The 20,058-nt window shown below is 45.1% G+C and overlaps 1 protein-coding gene across 2 annotated transcripts in view; it reads right to left on the bottom strand.

The window, feature by feature from the left end:
* Positions 1-7,763: 7,763 nt before the first annotated feature.
* The window catches only part of ryr2a (ryanodine receptor 2a (cardiac)), a 310,570-nt gene continuing 298,275 nt past the window's right edge, over positions 7,764-20,058 (bottom strand). For both annotated transcript variants that reach the window (XM_023949560.2, XM_023949561.2), the window contains one exon: positions 7,764-10,130. In XM_023949560.2, the coding sequence (XP_023805328.1) occupies positions 10,035-10,130 (96 nt within the window). In that variant the 3' untranslated portion in view covers positions 7,764-10,034. The remainder of the gene's footprint in view (positions 10,131-20,058) is intronic.

Raw genomic sequence — 20,058 nt, 5'->3', positions numbered from 1 at the left:
CCTGCCAGCTTGGAAATCAGTGAAGCCTGTTTCATATGTTTTCTTCTTTTAAATGTAAGCTGTAATGGACAGAAAGTTGAAATCATCAAGCTCCTCATCTGACTGAGTAACCCTTGTGCTATCCTAGGCACTTTAACATTGGGAGTTGGGTCATCTAGACCCACTAGACAGTGCTCTGAACCTTTTTTCTTCAATGATTTGTGATCTTCACTGGTGTCCATGGATTACATGAAATCTTTCCACCTTTATCCACCTTTGTCACGGTAGGGAGAACACGTCAATGTAAGGATAGGGTCATCTAAGATAGCACAAGGGTTAAAGCAGGAGCATCACAGGATACACCAACCACCCAACCAAGTCAATCTATATCAACTCCCAAACAAACATTTTTCAGTGAAGACCAGAGAATAGCTTCTGAATATGACTGCAGTGAAGTCAGTGCTGCTCCAACCATATGAAATCAACAGCTGCTGTCATTATGCGTTCAAGCTAAAACAACACATGGCAACCACTTTGTAAAGACAAACAAAAAAATGAAAAATTGCTCCCGCAGACATTCTATTCTCCTTTTAACCCTTGTGCTATCTTAGATGACCCCACCCTTACTTTGACGTGTTCTCCTTACCATGACAAACGTGGATAAAGGTGGAAAGATTTCATGTAATCCATGGACACCAGTGAAGATCACAAATCATTGAAGAAAAAATGTTCAGCGCACTGTATAGTGGGTCTACATGACCCAACTCCCAATGTTAAAGTGCCTAGGATAGCACAAGGGTTACATACACACAGCACTCCAAAGAAAAAAACTTTTCAGGATCAAGGTTAGACAGGCAGTATTTGCTGGTTTTCTCCATCAGATCCTGAAAATGAATGAAAATTGTCAGCTTTTAAAAATGAAACTTTACTCACAAGCTCTGATCGGTCTGGAGCGATGTGTCGTCAATGAAGCTCTGAACAAGACCGGCATTCGAGATGTTGATGCTTTGTGAGAGAAAGAACTGGGGGAGGGGGGGGGGGGGGGGGGGGGGGCTTTAGGGTTGCTCCCTGAAGACCATGTATGAGAAAAGCAGAAGAAACGCTGACAGGTAAAAATGTTTCAAAATCCCAATTAAAGATTAATGGAAAATGACCAGCTTTCTGAAACATTTATTTTCAAACTGTTAGAAGTTCAATGTGCTTTTCAAAAAATTAATCAAGTCTAAGCACATTGACAAGATTTATAGACATTATATTTTGTAATCAATAAATTTTAAACAAGAATGACTCAAAGGAGTGCACATAAGGACTTTAAACTGTCACACAGTTGTTTAAAAAAAAAGCTTTTATCCTGAACTTGATTATTATGGAAATGTGGAAACTTCTTTAACATCAAAAAGATTGTTCCAGATTTTATATGCACGAAATTAACAAACAGGCTTTTTTTCCACAAAGATTCCAAGGTTGATGGGAGTCCAGTTTACACCAAAGTCTAACTTTCTTCACAATCTGTAAAGGTTCTGTGCTTGGTGTTTTTGGTGTTTTTGTCATGTTCTGTTTTCCTTATCAGTCTCACCACGTTCGGGTAATCCACAGGTTGATGATCCTTCATTTACTTAACCCTTGTGCAATCCTGTGTGATCTTCACTGGTGTCCATGGATTATATGAAATCTTTCCACCTTTATCCACCTTTGTCGTGATAGGGAGAACACGTCAATGTAAGGGTGGGGTCATCTAAGATAGCACAAGGGTTTTTAAGTGTCTGGTTTTCAGTTCTTTGGTGTCAGGTCATCTGCCCTTCACTGTGGGTTGTCGGAGCCCACCCAGCTGCTGTTGGTCAAAGGCGGAGTACACACTGAACAAGTTGCAAGGCAGTCTCAGTTTCAATAAAGTTTAAATACCACCATAGTTTTACTGAAGTACATGTTTCTCCAGTTTGCTTTTCTACAGTTGATGTTCAACAAAGCCCATGCAATGTTTCTTAACTCTCTATTTGAACACAGCCTGTGTTTCACCGCGTTCAGTGTTTCTCCAGTCAAAGTTTCACAGATTAATTTTGTCTTCAAAGTTCACGTTTCACCACAAAAGCTCCACACAATGCGTAGTGAAGATGAATCTCTCATTGAAACATGCACCTGTGGAGCACTAACAGAATGACCTTCCCATTGCCTGTGGTTGGTAAAGTGAAGGCACACTGCAAAAACTGAATCTCAAAGTAAAAGGTTTTAAGAAAAAAACAAACATTTTCTGTCTTGCAAAAAGAATATTCTTATTAACCTTGTGCTATCCTCTGCACTTTAACATTGGGAGTTGGGTCATCTAGACCCACTAGACAGTGCTCTGAACCTTTTTTCTTCAATGATTTGTGATCTTCATTGGTGTCCATGGATTACATGAAATCTTTCCACCTTTATCCACCTTTGTCATGGTAGGGAGAACACGTCAAAGTAAGGGTGGGGTCATCTAAGATAGTACAAGGGTTACGGTAAGTTTATCTATAGCAAAATTATCTTATCATGAAAAAACATGTCTAAGTGACAAGAATTTCTTTTCTTAAAATAGGAATTAGGGCATTTTTCTTACCACAGTGGCAGATTTCTTTTGCTTATTTACAGAAAGTCTGTGAATTTATGGCTTATTTCGAAGGTGTTTGTTTTTACAGTGCAGCTAACCAATCAGACCTGCCTATATAAACTAAATTAACTGACTAACACAAATTCCTCGATTGATCACAGTTTTTATGAAAATCTAACCCCAAAAATTCACATGAACTTAGATATTACTATTTCATTTAGGGGATTCAATCAAAATATTTCTGCACATTTGTTTAAGTACCCACACCCCGAAAGAAGAAATATATTTTTGTTTTATTCATTTACATCTACATACTTTAGAATGTCAGTATACAGTAAAACTTGCCAAAAATTCCCGCGCAGTATCTTAGCTGTTCTTAGCACTGCATTTTTATGGACTGAGAGGTCTGACGTCTTCTGCTGTAGCCACTCCTCCAGCTTGGAGGTGACTGCTCCACGTGTTCCAGTCACCACTGTCACCTTCACCTTCCATGCTTTCTCCAGTTCTTCTCTGAGTCTCTGGTATTTCTCCAGTTTCTCATGGTCCTTCTTCCTGATGTTTCCATTACTTGGCACTGCTACATCGACCACAACGGCTTTCCTATCTTCTTTATCCACCACTGCCATTTCTGGTTGGTTTGCCAGTATATCCTTTCAGTCTGTATCTGGAAGTCCCACAGGATCTTTGCTCTCTCATTCTCTACCACCTTCAGAGGTGTTTCCCATTTTGACCTTGGGGTTTCCAGTACATATTCTGCACACATGTTTCTGAATGCTGTTCCAGCCACTTGATTGTGGCACTTCACATAAGCTTTCCCTGCCAGCATCCTACACCTTGCAGTTCTGTGCTGAATTGTTTCAGGCACCTCTTTACACAGCCTACATCTTGGGTCTTGTCTGGTGTGGTAGATCTGAGCCTCTATGGCTCTGGTGCTCAGGGCTTGTTCCTGAGCTGCCAGGATGAGTGCTTCAGTGTTGTCCTGTAAGCCAGCCCTTTCTAGCCATTGGTAGGACTTCTTGATAGAAGTCACTTCATATATACATACTGTATATGCATATATACATATATACATTTATATATATAGACAGACAAGACAAGACACAAGGAGATGGCTGGCATGTCTCTGCAGCATCGCATGGCAGACGGGAACTGTTTGACTGGACTGACAAACAGGGGTGGTGGTTCCCCTTTTTAAGAAGGGTGTGTTCCAACTACCATGGCATCACACTCCACACTCTCCCTGGGAAAGTCTATGCCAGGGTACTGCAGAGAAGAGGAAGAAGAGAAGAGAATCCGTCCAATAGTCAAACATCAGATGCAGAAACAACATATGGTTTTCGTCCTGGTCGTGAAACAGTGGACCAGCTCTTCACTCTCTTTAGGGTGCTGGAGGGTTCGTGGCTATGTGCTTCGTGGATTAGGAGAAGGCAATCGACCACATCCCCCATGGTATTCTGTGGAGGCTGTTGTTGGAGTATGGGGTTCGGGGAACCTTACTGAGGGCTGCCCAGTCTCTGGATGACCTCAGCAAGAGCTTGGTTTGCATAGCCAGGACTGTTGCATGTTGGACTCCAGCAAGGCTGCCCTTCATCTCCGGTTTTGTTCACAGTTTTTATGGACAGAATTTCTAGGCGCAGCCAGGGGTCGGACGGGGTCTGGTTTGGGGACCACAGGATTTCTGCTCTGCACTTTGCAGATGATGTTGTCCTGTTGGCTTCATCGAGCCAGGACATCCAGCATGCATTGGTGCTGCATGGGTGGTTTGTGGTCGAGTGTGAAGCGGCTGGGATGAGTGTCAGCACCGCTAAATCTGAGGCCATGGTTCTTGACCAGAAAAAGGTAGTTTGCCATCTCTTGGTGGGTGGAGTGCTCCTGCCCCAGGTGGAGGAGTTTAAATATCTAGGGGTATTGTTCACGAGTGAGGGAAGATTGGTGCACGAGATTCACTGGCGGATTGGAGCAGCATCCTTAGTTCTGTGGTTGCTGTACCAGTCCGTTGTGGTTAAGATAGAGCTTAGCCCGACAGCAAAGCTCTCAAGTAACAAGGGGATCTTCGTTCCAATACTCACCCATAGTCATGAGCTCTGGGTCATGACCGATAGAACGAGCGGCTGAAACAAGTATTCTCCGTAGGGTGGCTGGGTGCTCCCTTAGAGCAGTGTTTTTCAAACAGTGTGCCACTGCACACCTGTGTGCCGTGGGAGATGGTCAGGTGTGCCGTGGGAAATTGCCCTCATTCACTGATCTAAAAACATTTACCATCTCCAGGATTTCAGCTCTGTGTTCATCCAAACAGGCCCTGATAAAACACTAAGTAGTTAGGAATATGAAAGATCGTAAAATACCTTTTTGTTTGTGTTTATTTGATTCTATTAAAGATATTTTGATAATAATAACTGTACCACGATTTAGCCGCAGATACAGCTGTTTTCTGAAAAGTCCCGCCCCTTTAACTGTCTCCACCAATCATTCTTGGAGACTTAATCACATGTCATCAGTCTGACCAATCAGAAGTGGTTAAAGTCTTCACTTCCTTGTTTCGATTTAGCTCGTTAAGTCTATCAGTTCCATCAAAAATACCAGCTAAAGCTCGTCTTTAATGATGTAGCTTTCCACAGAATCTGGTATTAGACCATGGAACAAGTCAACAAAACCATGCTCAGAGAAGTCTGTGTTCGTCGGCTGTTTGCACTACATCTCCCATAATGCACTGGGTTAAAGTGACAGCGTCTCGGCGCAAAATGAGTCCTCCTTGTTAACCCTTGTGCTATCTTAGATGACCCCACCCTTACTTTGACGTGTTCTCCTTACCATGACAAACGTGGATAAAGGTGGAAAGATTTCATGTAATCCATGGACACCAGTGAAGATCACAAATCATTGAAGAAAAAATGTTCAGCGCACTGTCTAGTGGGTCTACATGACCCAACTCCCAATGTTAAAGTGCCTAGGATAGCACAAGGGTTACATGTCTTGACACAACAACGAACACACATCAAACAGTTTTAAAATCTTCTAACTTAACTTTTATTACATCTTTCAGGAAAGAAACAGCTGCAACTTCCAGCTTTTTGTGCCACAATTATCATAAACATGCATGTGAGATTGCAGAGGGGCTGTAGATCAATACAGACTATGAGTTTCGCCTTTTTTTTAATTTTTAGATGCTGGTCTGCCGCAGGATTTTTGTCAAGGTTAAAGTGTGGCGTGACTCAAATAGGTTGAAAAACACACCGTACACACCGGGACGAATATCGGCGTACGTTATTCGCCAGCGTTTTTCAACACGTTTTTTGTGTTCACACCCAAGCGATTTTCGCTGACGATGAGCCGAGTGAACATGCTCATCAATTATGTTACGCCCCCTTGTGGGTCTAGGGGTGCTAGGGGGGGCATAACATAAAAAAAAGAAAAGGTTTGGCTACCAAAGTTAAATTAACACACACCAAAACGAATGTCTCCGTAAAAATATGACCAATTTATTTACAAATAAACAAACAATCCAACAATAACTAAAAGTGAAACTAAAAGGCTTCAGGGTGAACCCAGGCCAAAACAACAAACAAAACCCCAACTAACTGCAACATGTAATCTTACCTGCAAAGAAAGAAAAGGGAAATCAAAGACAAAACACTAACCTCCCTAACCTAACAAAACCAGGAGAAAACATGTACTAAACAAATGGCGGTTCACCCCTACAGCTTCACTTAAACAAAATCATAAACCAAAGGACTAAACAGAGTGGGCACAGACAAAACTACAAAGAACTACAAAGTGCAACACAAACTAAAACAAGTGGAGAAGACATAAACAAAATGGAGAAGAGGGCCAAGCTGCAGTGGAGACTGTTGCAGCAAGGCTCCCTTCCCCTTCCCTGACATTTGATGGCGCTTAATGTAAAACAGAAATACCCCTGTACACAAGGTGGCGCTGCGAAACTTTCCCCTTTAAAACTCGTTTTTCACTCAGAAGAAGAGAGCAAGTTTTTCCGCGCTTGTCAGAATCACACAAAGAAAACATGAATATTTCAAGCACCAGTAGCTCCAGTTCCAGCGATGAAGAAATTATTGTTCTGTTGATGATTGATGAAAGACGCCGGAAAAGACGTCGATTTTGGGTACATCCCATAGTTACGTGGAGAGAAGAACATGGGGAGTTCTATCGACTGGTACAAGAGCTGAAAATAGTGTGTAGACGCTACTTGGCATATATCTTCTTCGCCGTCACGTATGTGTGCTCAGCAATACAGTTTTGTGTTTGAGCGCCCCCAAGTTGTGTTTTACTGTACCTTCAGAAGCTCCAGACACGTGTGCAAAAGCGCCATTCTCATTGGTCGTATAGTTTTTGATGCGGTGCGTCAAACCAAAAAAACGAACCCGGGCGTTATTAAAAAAATGACGCTTTTACGCGTGGCGTTATTCGAGTCGGTGTGCACACTCACATTGGTGCCCTTTGTTTAGTCACGAGGCGTTAAACGCGAAATTCGTCCCAGTGTGAACAGGCCTTTAGAGATAGCTAAAGGTTAGCTCAGAGTAGAACCGCTTCTTCTCACATCGAGAGGGGGCTAGTTGAGGTGGCTCGAGCACCTAGTACGGAATCCTCCTGGGTGGTGTTCCGGGCATGTCCCACTGGGCGGAGGCCCCGGGGAAGATCTAGAGTGTACTGGAGAGACTATGTCTCTCGGCTGACCTGGGAACATCTCAGGGTCCCCACAGAAGTGCTGGATGAAGTGGTGGGGGCGAGGGAAGTCCAAATATCTTTGCCTGGACTGCTCCCCCCCCAACCACGTCCCGGATTAGCGGAAGAAGATGATGGATGGATATATAGATTTAGCTTTGTGGACTTGGCAACCCTTGTGCTATCCTAGGCACTTTAGCGTTGGGAGTTGGGTCTTCTAGACCCACTAGACAGTGCGCTGAACCTTTTTTTTCAATGATTTGTGAACCTCACTGGTGTCCATGGATTACATGAAATCTTTCCACCTTTATCCACCTTTGTCCTGATAGGGAGAACACGTCAATGTAAGGGGTGGGGTCATCTAAGATAGCACAAGGGTTAATAAACCTGCTGCATTTGGAACCAGCCATCGGCCTGTTCTCGTTACAGGTACATAGTCATCCATGCACGATTCCTTGTCTTTGGTTTTTGCATATCTTCTGGATTTTAAGTGAGAGTATTGTCAGGAGAAGAACAAACTGCAATTCACGCATGTATGAATAAAGTTTTATTTTGTAGCTCATGCAAGTCCATCCACGTGTTCGGAGTTCTGTCTGAAGCAGCAAAGTATCCAAAGTCTCTATTATGCTGTCTGGACACGTCTTTCTTTTGTGAAACATTTTTCATGTAAAGCAATAAATAAGTTTGGCTTGGAGATTTGCAGTTGTACAAAAACAGCATGAATGGTAAAGCAGAAAATGCTTGCACTCGGCATGCAGTCTGCAGTGTTGCACAGCTGCTCACTTGAAGGTGCACGAGCAACTCTTCAGCAGTCAGCGCCTTCTCCTCCAGGGAAAAATGTATGTGTTCAAGTCCAGGTCAGACTTTTTATCCCAAATACACTCTTATAAGAAGATCCAAGGCGATCAAACTGTGAGAAGTGCAAGAGCATCTGCTGCACCTTAAAAATGGTATGTAGAACAGAGCAGCATCAGTGCAAAAAACAGCTCATGGGTGAAGATCTCAGTCTGTGTCATTCTGGCACAAGGATTAGTAATATTTTAATTTCTCAGCTATGTAAGCATGTTCTTCTGCCCCCTCACCTTATTATTTCAACTTAAATTCTTTTTTTATCACTTTATATAAGACATTAGTTTAGGGAGAACAGGCTGTTTACTTCAGCAAGAGATGCAGTGATGATTTACAGAGGACTCATGACAACAATGATTCTTCATCTTGACAGAATAACAAACATCTTCTGCAGTTTATGGGCAGCATAGAGTAATTAATGCATTCATCTGAACCTTGGAAGAAACATGCAAAAGCTTATTTTCCCTCAAAAGCTTCTTTTTTTCTCAATGTCAGGTTAAAAAGAGCATTTTAATCCGTCAGTCAGTATTGCATAAGATGGTCATCCTGAAAGAAAACCAGTGTTTTTCGACACCTCTGAGGGTTCACCCAGTCTTCCAATCCTTTCAGTCAATAAGGAATAGAAGGAAACCATGAGGAGCGGCAGGGGTGGACAGACAGGTTCTCCTCCAGAAGGTCGGGAGATCTTCGACTGAGTTTGCAGAAGCACTTTTGGAGCTTCATACGCGACGCAGCACCAGCTCAGAACTCCCTTCACTCTGCTGCCACTGTGCACACTGACGTGCATGTCTTGTCTGACTTGCAACTGCAGGTTTGAGCAGCGGGTTTTGAAAACACTTCCCCGTAGGTTGGTACAAACATTCAGCAAAACATGGATCTGTTCAAAAGGTTTTTTTGAACCAAAAATGTCATTTTATAAATGTCATATTTGTGTCTTCTGTAAATGAAGGTTCCATAATCCAGAAGTCTGGATGTTGATTGGAAAATGTATTTTGTGCTGCTCTGGTCATGCCTCAGAAAGAGAAGATGAACAAATGTGGTGCTGAGACAGAATCTGAAAATGAAAACTATTTAACCTGCAGCACATTCTTCTTTCAGACAAAAGAATGGCTGATACAAACTGTTAACAGCTACGCATGTTGGTTTTTCAAACATTTCATGAAGAGTCTGTAATATTGGCGGAGAGTTTCAAAGATGACTGACAGAAAATAGACTGGAAAGTTTTTTGAAGGTGGTTCAGTTGTGTGGAGCAAGGTTTTGGTCCCAGTCAGCAGGTTTGAATTATTTATGGACGGCGGATGGTTTATGAAGATGAATTTCAGTGACAGACATGACCAGCAGCTGCCAATAACAGTTAAATGCCCATGGTTGCTTAACATAAGTGAATATGGATGCCTGCAGCTGCTGGTTGTTGGTTATCTGGTCTGGACTTTAGCTGAGTTTCCAGGTCACTCAGGTCAGTTGGACCAACTTGACTTGAACTCGTGCAGTCACATTTCCTGACATGAAGCTTTTTGTGGTCAGCTTGTGTGTCTCCACTTCTTACACGAGTAAAGCATCACATTCATGAGACGAGAATCCTGTTGCAGAACTCAGAGCTTTTTGTTTTTCTATTTCTGTGCGGAACATCCATTGGTGCAAGTTCTTCTGACCATCATTTCTTTTCTTTTTTTTTCATGTATAATGTTTGTGAGTTGTAAGAATATGAGTCTCCAGCCAAGGAGATCACAGAGGATCTGTGTTCAGGGCTGGAGGAGCTCTGCAGGGGTTGCAGGTCTGAGGATGAACTGCTGCAGTTAGCCAAGCATCTCTATGAAGAAGCTGGAAGTTCCTGGACAAGGAAGTGGCTCACAGTAGTTGTTGTGGCGGTGAGTTGGCTGCAGAGGGACAGCAGATATCTAATGGAGGTAGGGGGTGTGTACTAGGTGGTGCTGCTATAGTGGGTCACAGCAGCTCAGTTGAGTTGATCCTCATACTGCTTTCGGAAACAGTCGCCGGCAGGGAAGAACTCCCAACAGCGCTCCTGGTACATCTTCCATACGTAAGACTCCTGGAAAAAAGAGGGGTGGAGATAGGGTGTTAAAGTCAAAACTGCTGACTGTGCTCAAATCTCTATGATGAGAATTTTAGCTCTATGACGTCCACTCCAACTATCCTAACATCTGTGGACATTTTTTTTCTTTTTTAATCTTCTTGACAGTTTTTACTGTATTAACCCTTGTGCTATCCTAGGCACTTTAACATTGGGAGTTGGGTCATCTAGACCCACTAGACAGTGCGCTGAACCTTTTTTCTTCAATCATTTGTGACCTTCACTGCTGTCCATGGATTACATGAAATCTTTCCGCCTTTATCCACCTTTGTCGTGGTAGGAATAACACATCAATGGAAGGTTACAATAGATTAAAGCTTAAGGGTTTGAAAACAATAATATATAAATAAAGTGTTAAATACAATTTATTACATCTAAATTGAAATTGCTCTATAAACCACAACATTAATGTTTAGATAATGATGATTATTATTGAGAAACACATGAAAGGTGTAGGTCAAATGTACTTTTTTCAGATTTGAACACTGCCCCAACGCCTTTGTGTCTGATAGAGCCATGATTGCCTTCATAATCTCGCACCTGTTGGAGAGGGCCAGAGTGTGGGCCATGGCAGAGTGGGCTTGCAACTCTCCTCTCTGCTCATCCCTCACTGCCTTCCAAGCTGGACACACCGCCCACCGGATCACATTTGATCCGGTATCAACCAGCCGAGAGAAAGCGCTAGAACTCCCAAATAAAAGACAAGGTGAAGTGACCGTTTCAGCACGTTGGCAGTAGAGAGTGGGTGGAACTCCGCAGCGCTGTATGGTGTCTTCCTGAAGGAGCTTGCATAGCAAATTGCGCCCCCCCTGCATCTACCTCCCCTAGCGGTCCGAGGTAGATGGGAAGATGCACCCTTGTACGTTCTTGTCTGGGTGACCGTTAAAGGCAGAGTGCAACTATGATTTTGGGAACCGAGACTTGCTGGCAGTCAAGGTGGCACTGGAGGGGTGGCGGCACTGGCTGGAGGAGGCAGAACACCCCTTCATTATCTGGACGGACCATAAAAATCTGGAGTATATGCGAAATACAAAGAGACTTATTTTTTGCCAGACCAGGCAGAGACTTTTTTTAATCGATTCTCTTTCACTCTCTCTTACAGCCAGGGTCCAAGAACATCAAGCCGGATGCCCTGTCTCGTCTGTACGACCCCAAGCCTGTTGCCAAAGAACCAGAGCACATCCTTTCACTGACCCTTGGGGTTGGAGCGGTGACTTGGCATGTAGAAACCCTGTCAAACCCAGCCTTAGAAACTTGGGTGTCATTTTTGACAAAGATATGTGGCTGAAGCAGCACTCCAAACTGCCAACCAAGAACTGTTTCTTCCAATTGAGGAACATTTCTAAGCTCAGGAAAATGGTGTCACATAAAGATCTTGAACTTCTTATTCATGCCTTTGTTTCTATACGGCTAGACTACTGTAAAAGTCTGTTTTCCTGTCTGAATAAGAAGGAGCTGTCTCACCTGCAGTTGATCCAAAACTCGGCTGAGAGGATCTTGACCCGCACTAAGAGAAAAGATCACATCTCCCCTATCTTCAAAGTTCTTCACTGGCTCCCGTGTCAATCTTCATTGTCAATCTCCTCCATATGTTTGTGATTTGCTCTCGCCCCCTGCAGACCATCTTGTGCCTGCGGTCTGTGGTTAAGAAATTGTTGATGGTTCCCAGAGATGCTTAGCACTTGTTGGCCCTTTTGCCTTTACTCTACGGTCCAGTATCACCCCAAACCATCTCAATTTGGTCCAGGTCCAGTGACTGTGGAGGCCAGGTCATCAGGTGCAGTACTCCATCACTCTCCTTCTTGGTCAAATAGCCCTTACACAGCCTGTAGGTGAGTTTGGGGTCATTGTCCTGTTGAAAAATAAATAATGGTCCAACTAAACGCAAACCGAAAGGAATAGCATGCCGCTGCAAGATGCTGTGGTAGCCATGCTGGTCCAGGATGCCTTCAATGTTGAATAAATCCTCAACAGTGTCACCAGCAAAGCACCCCCACACCATCACACCTCCTCCTCCATGCTTCACGGTGGGAACCAGGCATGTAGAGTCCATCCGTTCACCTTTTCTGCGTCGCACAAATACACGATGGTTGTCACCAAAAACCTCAAATTTGGACTCATCAGACCAAAGCACAGATTTCCACTGGTCTAATGTCCTTTCTTTTTGTTCTTTGGCCCAAACAAGTCTCTTCTGCTTGTTGCCTTTCTTTAGCAGTGGTTTCCTAGCAGATATTCTACCATGAAGCCCCGATTCACACAGTCTTCTTTTAACAGTTGTTGTAGAGATGTGTCTGCTGCTAGAACTCTGTGTGCCATTGACCTGCTCTCTAATCTGAGCTGCTGTTAACCTGCCGTTTCTGAGGTTGGTGACTTGGATGAACTTATCCTCCGCAGCAGAGGTGACTCTTGGTCTTCCTTTCCTGGGGCGGTCCGCATGTGAGCCAGTTTCTTTGTAGCGCTTGATGGTTTTTGTGACTGCACTTGGGGACACTTTCAAAGTTTTACCAATTTTTCAGATTGATTAACCTTCATTTCTTTAAGTAATGATGGCCACTCGTTTTTCTGTACTTAGAATTTGTATTATGGCAAGAAAAAAGCAGCTAACAGTCTATTCAGTAGGACTATCAGCTGTGTATCCACCTGACACAACACAACTGATGGTCCCCACCCCATTTATAAGGCAATCTATAAAGCAATCACACTTGTTAAACCTGACAGGGCACACCTGGGAAGTGAAAAACACTTCAGGTGACACTCTTGAAGCTCATCAAGAGAATGCCAATAGTGTGCAAAACAGTAATCAAATCAAAAGGTGGCTACTATGAAGAACCTACAATATGACATGTTGTCAGTTGTTTCACACATTTTGTTATGTATTTAATTCCACATGTTCCACATGTTCTGTGAATGTTCCACATTCACAGTTCTGATGCCATCAGTGTGACTACAATTTTCAGAGTCATGAAAATAAAGACAACTCTTTGAATGAGAAGGTGTGTCCAAACTTTTGGTCTGTACTGTGAATGAATGAATAAATTAACCTGTGAAACACCTTGTGACTGTGTCTGTGAAATATACTGATTTCCTTACAAGTTCTCAAAGATGGTCAGGTTCATTGCCCTGCCCAAGACAACCTCTGAAATAATAATGAACCAAGGATTCAGGCATCAAGGCTTCCCTAAGGAAATTGTTTCTGACCGGGGGCCTCAGTTCATGTCCCGGTTCTGGAGGGAGTTCTGCTGGCTCATTGGCGCTACGGCCAGCCTGATCTCTAGGTATCATCCGGAATCCAATGGCCAGACCAAACGCCTTAACCAACAACTGGAACAACACCTTGCCTACCTCGGCCACAGGCTTTTCCTCATTCAAATGGCTTTTCAGGTGTGACCCTCCCCTATTTGTGGATTTGGAGCCACAGATTTCTGTTCCATCTGCCCATGCCCTGGTTCACCACTGTTGCCACATCTGGGCCGCCTCCCAACAGGTCCTGGTCCGCCTACAGGACAGAGTCAAGAAGGCGGCAGATCGCAGGAGGCACCCTGCTCCCGACTATCGACCCAGGCAGAAGGTCTGGCTTTTAGCTGGGGACCTCAACCTGCATGTCCCTTGTAGGAAACTGGCTTCATGATTTGTGGGTCCCTTTCAGGTTTCCAAGGTCATCAATCCAGCTTTGGTCCGCCTTCTTCTGGCTCAATCCCTCCGGGTGCATCCCACCTTCCATGTCAGCAAGATAAAGCCGGTGGTGGACAGTCCCCTAATCCCTCCCTCTGTGCCCCCTCCTCCGCCCAGAATGGTGGTGGTGGGGAGGGGGTCCTGCTTACACCATGCAGAAATGAGCCTGTTTGAAGAATTGTGCTTCATGCACACTATATTAACAAAAGTATTCACTCACCCATCTAAATGATCAGAATCTGTAACGGTTTCAGTTTCTTTTCCTTGTTTGTTTATTTGTTGTTTCTGTATAGGTTTGAGTTAACTTCCTGTTTTATCTTGTAGTATTTCCTTTTTTGTTGTTGTTTTCAAGTTTTACCTTTCCTCATCAGTCCTGAGTGTTTCCACCTGTGTATCGTTGCCTTGCATGTATTTAAGTCTTGTCTTTCCCTTTCTCCTGTGCTGATCCATATGTCATGGTGCCTCTGCCAGCTACTCTCCCCCTCCCCCGCCTGCTCTGTTCCTGACGCGACCAGCTGCCACCACTCACCTCATTATCGCCGTTACCCTCTTAAGGAGCACCTGGACCTCCACTCGACGCCAGTTCGTTGTTCCTCCCATGGTGCTTAGTCTGGTCTGCTCATGTTCCTGTTTGTTGTCAATGCTTCAAGTTACTCATTGCTCCTCTCGTCTCTGTCTCAGGAAGAATCACCTCTGGAACTCACCTGGTCGCTGTTCTCTGCCTGGACTCTCACTGTCTCGCTCTGGAATCCTGCTGCCGCCCTCCTCCAGCCTGCTGCCACGCCGTCTCCAGCCGGAACCTTTTTTCAGTGATGTTGAATCTCGCGGAGGGTTCCTGATTCAGTGTCAACTTATCTTCCAGCAGGCCCCCAGGTATTACCAGGCCGATCACAACAAAATCTCGTTAATCGTTAATTCTCTTCGTAGCAAAGCTCTATGATGGGCTCAGGCCTTTTTGGCGTCTCACCCCATAATTCATCTTCCATTTGACCGATTCCTCTGGGAATTCCGACTCGTGTTTGACCAGCCCCGTAAACATGAAGAAGCCATCCGGCGGTTGCTAAATCTCAAACAAGGAAGCCGTTCGGTAAGCGACCATCTTATTGATTTTCGGATACTAGCGGTCGAAGCGGGTTGGCCCGATCCAGTTCTCCAAGGGGTATTCTACCAGTCATTGAATGAGAAAATAAAAGATCACCTACGTTCTCAGCCCGAAGCAGGAAATTTTGAAGATCTCGTCTCTGCGGCTCTGCGATCCGACGTCCCGCTGCGAGAACGCATCATGGAACGGAACTGTAAGCCACCATCGCACAATCCTAATCCTGTATGTGTCGCTCAGCCATCCATCCATGAACTCCCTGCCTGCAGTACTGGTGAGCCCATTCTCGTAGGTCACTCAAAACTGACTACTAAAGAAAGGGAGAAGCGTCGTGAAGAGGGGATATGTTTTTATTGTGGTCGAGCCGGCCATTTTGTCTCGCAATGCAGCTCTCGTCTTATACTCCCGAACCTCCCGGTAGATATCAGTCCACGGGGAAATAATTCCGATCTCGTCAAGAATTCTAAGTTTTTGTTTGTCCCGGTAAAAATCGTTCATCAAAATCAAGTTCATGAACTCCAGACTCTCATAGATTCCGGTGCCGAACACAGCCTCATAGACCAGCGTCTCGTTCATGACCTCACGCTATCCCTCGAAGATCTCGCCTCCCCCGTGACCGCTGCTGGTTTAGGGGGTAAACATCTCACCCGCATCACTAAACGCACGAGGCCCGTTCTTATATTAACCTCCGGGAATCACAGAGAATACCACCAGTTCTTCGTCACCCAGTGTCCTCAGACACCCATCATTTTGGGGTTTTCTTGGCTTCAGACCCATAATCCTCATATTGATTGGGGTTCTCCTCGCATTGCCAACTGGAGTACCCACTGTATGGCTAACTGTCTACATTCTGCCATCCCGATCACTAACTTCTCCGATTCAGAACTCGATAAAGAAATTGATCTTTCCAACGTCCCCGCTTGTTACCATGATCTCAGAAACGTATTCTCTAAATCCAAGGCCAGTGTTCTCCCGCCCCATAAACCATATGATTGTTCCATCGAACTGCTTAACGGGGCCCCTTCCCTAAAGGGAAACTTTATAACCTATCTGGGCCCGAAAAAGCCTCCATGGAAAATTACATTCAGGAAGCCCTTTCCATGGGTCATATCCGCCCCTCATCCTCTCCTGTCGGCGCAGGGTTTTTCTTCGTGGAGAAGAAAGACAAGACGTTAAGTCCCTGCATAGACTACCTTGAGCTAAATCAAATTACTGTTAAAGATAAATATTCCCTGCCTCTAATTGATTCCGTTTTTGATTCAGTCCAACAAGCCAAGATTTTCTCCAAACTTGATCTCAGAAACGCATATCACCTTGTCCGCATTCGGGAGGGTGACGAGTGGAAAACGGCATTTAATACGCCGTTTGGACACTATGAATATTTAGATATGCCATCGGGCTTACCAATGCCCCTGCCGTTTTTCAGCGCTTTGTAAATTATGTCCTCAGGGACTTTCTAAATAGATTCGTTTTTGTTTATTTGGACGATATCCTCATCTACTCTTCTGGGGGGTATTCCAGAAAGCAGGTTATGCTAGCTCCCACGATAAGTTTGAGGCTAAGGAAGTTGATAACCTCAGCTTTCGGTTCCAGAAATGGAGGTATGTTTCAGGGTAGGTCAAGTTACCATGGCAACTCATGCTCTGAACATAACCTGGTCCGGAGCAGGTTCAGCTGAAGATTAGTTTGTTTACAAAGAGGTGAAACAGCATGGCGTGTCCATTTGAAGATGATTTAGTGGATGAAGAAGCTCAGATAATACTTTTTCCACCATGAGAGGGTGATAAGACCACATATGGATGTTGGAAAGATAAACTTTTTTACTTTGATCTAACTTAATTATTTGCTTCAGTTAAGATAAATCATTTTTTTGTTAGGTCACGTTAAAAATAACACATAGTTTTCAGACAATTATTTTCCTTTTATTCAAATTAATTCAATTAAGTAGGTGTAACTTTGATGCTGCTGTTAGATCGGCACCGCAAGGGATTCTGGGATATCATTCCCTTTGCCTGTCTGGACGGATTTGGGTTTAAGTGTGGGTTTTTTACAAAATGTGTTTAGTTGTATAGCTGTTTTACTGTGTTTCACCGTGTTTTGCCGAGCTATTTTGTCCTACTATGCTTAAGTCTCTGCACCATGAGTGAGAGTAAAGTAGAGGATGATGAGTTTATATAGCACCTCTACCACCCAATCCTGTTATGACAGTGATGGAATATTCTGTGATGAATTTTTGCACTCCGTGCATTTTTTTCCGTTCTTTTTATTGTTATAAAAATGAGCATATCTGTCGGCTCAAACTCAGACATTTGAAAGTTCAAGAAATATAAGTAATTAAGATGGAAAAAAGATTGATGAAGTAATGTGACATTTAGTTAGATAAATACGTAAATTTGAGTTGTAAAAACAATTATTGAGTTTGAATAAATTTAACTAAATTATCTTTCAGCCGTGTTACTTTTTGATGGACTTATAATTTCTATCCGCCGTCATTAAAATCTCAGACTCCGTCTCACTTCCGTCTCAAGTGTCGCGCTTTCTTTTTTTCTCTCCACGCGTTTCCATGGTGACTCCAGAAATCGGCGATCTATTGAGAATGTCTTTATGTACCGTGCGTTAACCCAGGGTTACCAAGTTGAGCGTAACTACGCCAACTCATATCCGGTCTTTTGGAACCGACATACCCAGAGTAAGCAAGTTGAGGCGGATTTCAGCCAGAGTTCAGGCTCAAAGTCAGGCTAGTTTAAACATGCTTCCTGGAATACCCCCCTGATCCGGCTCAGCACGAACATCATGTCTGCCTCGTCCTGGAGAGGCTTCTCGAAAATCGTCTGTACGTCAAAGCCGAAAAAATGCGAATTTCATGTATCTACCATCCCGTTCCTTGGGTACATAATCGAAGCTGGCAATATCCGTCCTGACCCCGCCAAAATTGAAGCTGTTACGCAATGGGAGGTTCCTCAAAGCAGCAAAAAACTACAACAATTTCTGGGCTTCGCCAATTTCTATAGAAGGTTCATTCGCAATTATAGTTGCATTGCTGCTCCCCTCACGCAACTCACCTCCATCAACAAGACTTACACCTGGAACCCCGCCGCCGATGCGGCTTTTAAGAGACTTAAAGAACTCTTTGTCTCTGCACCCATTCTCATACAACCGGATGTCACTAAACAGTTAATCGTCGAGGTTGATGCCTCTGATTCTGGAGTTGGGGCTGTTCTTTCTCAACGGGAGGAGTCTTCAGGCAAACTAAAACCTTGTGCCTACTTCTCCCGCAAACTGAGCCCTGCCGAGCAGAATTATGATGTTGGGAATCGTGAGCTCTTAGCCATAAAACTAGCTTTGGAGGAATGGCGCCACTGGCTCGAGGAGGCAGAGCAACCTTTTATAGTTTGGACCGACCACAAGAATCTCGCTTATCACCGCAGTGCCAAACGTCTTAATTCCAGACAGGCCCATTGGTGTCTATTTTTTGACCGCTTTAATTTTTCGATCACGTACCGTCCGGGCAGCCGAAATGTCAAACCGGATGCCTTGTCCCGCAAATACTCAGTCTCTGAATCCTCCTCTGACTCACCCATCATTCCCATCTCCTGTTTTGTAGGTAATCTCACCTGGGAGATCGAAAGCAAGGTCCAACAGGCCCAAGGTGAGATACCTAATGGCATTACATGTCCTCCTGGCACCTTGTATGTCCCTGATTCCCTTAGGTCTGACGTCCTGACCTGGGGTCACACATCCCGCATTGCCTGCCATGGGGGGGTTCACAGGGCCATCAACCTACTAAAACGGCGGTTTTACTGGCCCATGCTGGAGAAGGACGTAAGGGAGTATGTTGTGGCCTGCACCATCTGTGCCCGCTCCAAGTCCTCCAACTCGCCCTCCTCTGGTCATCTGTTGCCTTTGCCTACGCCAAGCCGTCCCTGGTCTCATATTGCGGTGGACTTTGTAACCGGACTGCCTCCGTCCCAGGGTCACACGGTAATCCTTACTGTCATTGACCGCTTCTCTAAATTCGCACAATTCATTCCCCTGCCTCAGCTACCCTCTGCATCCGAAACCGCGGACATCCTCATCAATCACGTTTTTCGCCACAATGGGTTACCATCCGACATCGTGTCCGACCGCGGACCTCAGTTTACGTCCCAGGTGTGGAAGGCCTTCTGCTCTGCCCTCGGAGCCACGGTCAGTCTCTCTTCGGGGTACCACTCACAATCCAACGGCCAGGCTGAACGGGCTAATCAAGAGCTGGAAGCGGCTCTCAGGTGTCTGGCAGCTCAGAACAACTCTGACTGGTCCAAGTATCTTGTGTGGGTGGAATACGCCCACAACACCCACTCCTCTTCCGCCACAGGTATTTCCCCTTTTGAGGCCTCCCTGGGATACTCACCACCTTTGTTTCCCTCTCAGGAACTCGATCTGGCAGGGCCCTCGGTCCAGCTCCATCTCCAGCGGTGTCAAGACATCTGGCTGCAGACCAGGGCGGCTCTCCTCCACACCAAGGAGAGCAACTGCCAGATCGCCAACCGTCATAGGGTGGTGGGACCCAGTTACCAACCGGGCCAAAAGGTATGGCTCTCTTCTAGAAATGTTCCCATCCAGGCTTCGTCCCGTAAGCTGGCTCCCAAGTTTATTGGCCCTTACACCATTGACCGCATCATCAACCCCACCTGTGTCAGGTTACGACTTCCCGCTGCCCTTAAAATCCATCCCTCGTTCCACATCTCCCAAATCAAGCCAGTCACCGAGAGTCCGCTTTGCCCACCGTCCACTTCCCCACCGCCCGCCTGTACCATCGACGGCGCCCCGGCCTTTACGGTCGACAAGATTTTGGATGTCCGGCGCCGTGGGCGAGGGGTCCAGTTCTTGGTGGACTGGGAGGGATACCCTCACCGACGACTTTTACCGCGCCCATCCTGACCATCGTCTTGGACCGCCTGGTGGCGGTCGTTGAGGGGGGGTACTGTCATGGTGCCTCTGCCAGCTACTCTCCCCCTCCCCCGCCTGCTCTGTTCCTGACGCGACCAGCTGCCACCACTCACCTCATTATCGCCGTTACCCTCTTAAGGAGCACCTGGACCTCCACTCGACGCCAGTTCGTTGTTCCTCCCATGG

This window comes from Oryzias latipes, chromosome 19, assembly GCF_053564925.1.
Source record: "Oryzias latipes strain Hd-rR chromosome 19, Olatipes_Hd-rR_3.1".
NCBI lineage: Eukaryota > Metazoa > Chordata > Actinopteri > Beloniformes > Adrianichthyidae > Oryzias > Oryzias latipes.
The sequence above is the reverse complement of the archived record's forward strand: the minus strand, read 5'-3'. Positions and strand labels throughout refer to the sequence as shown.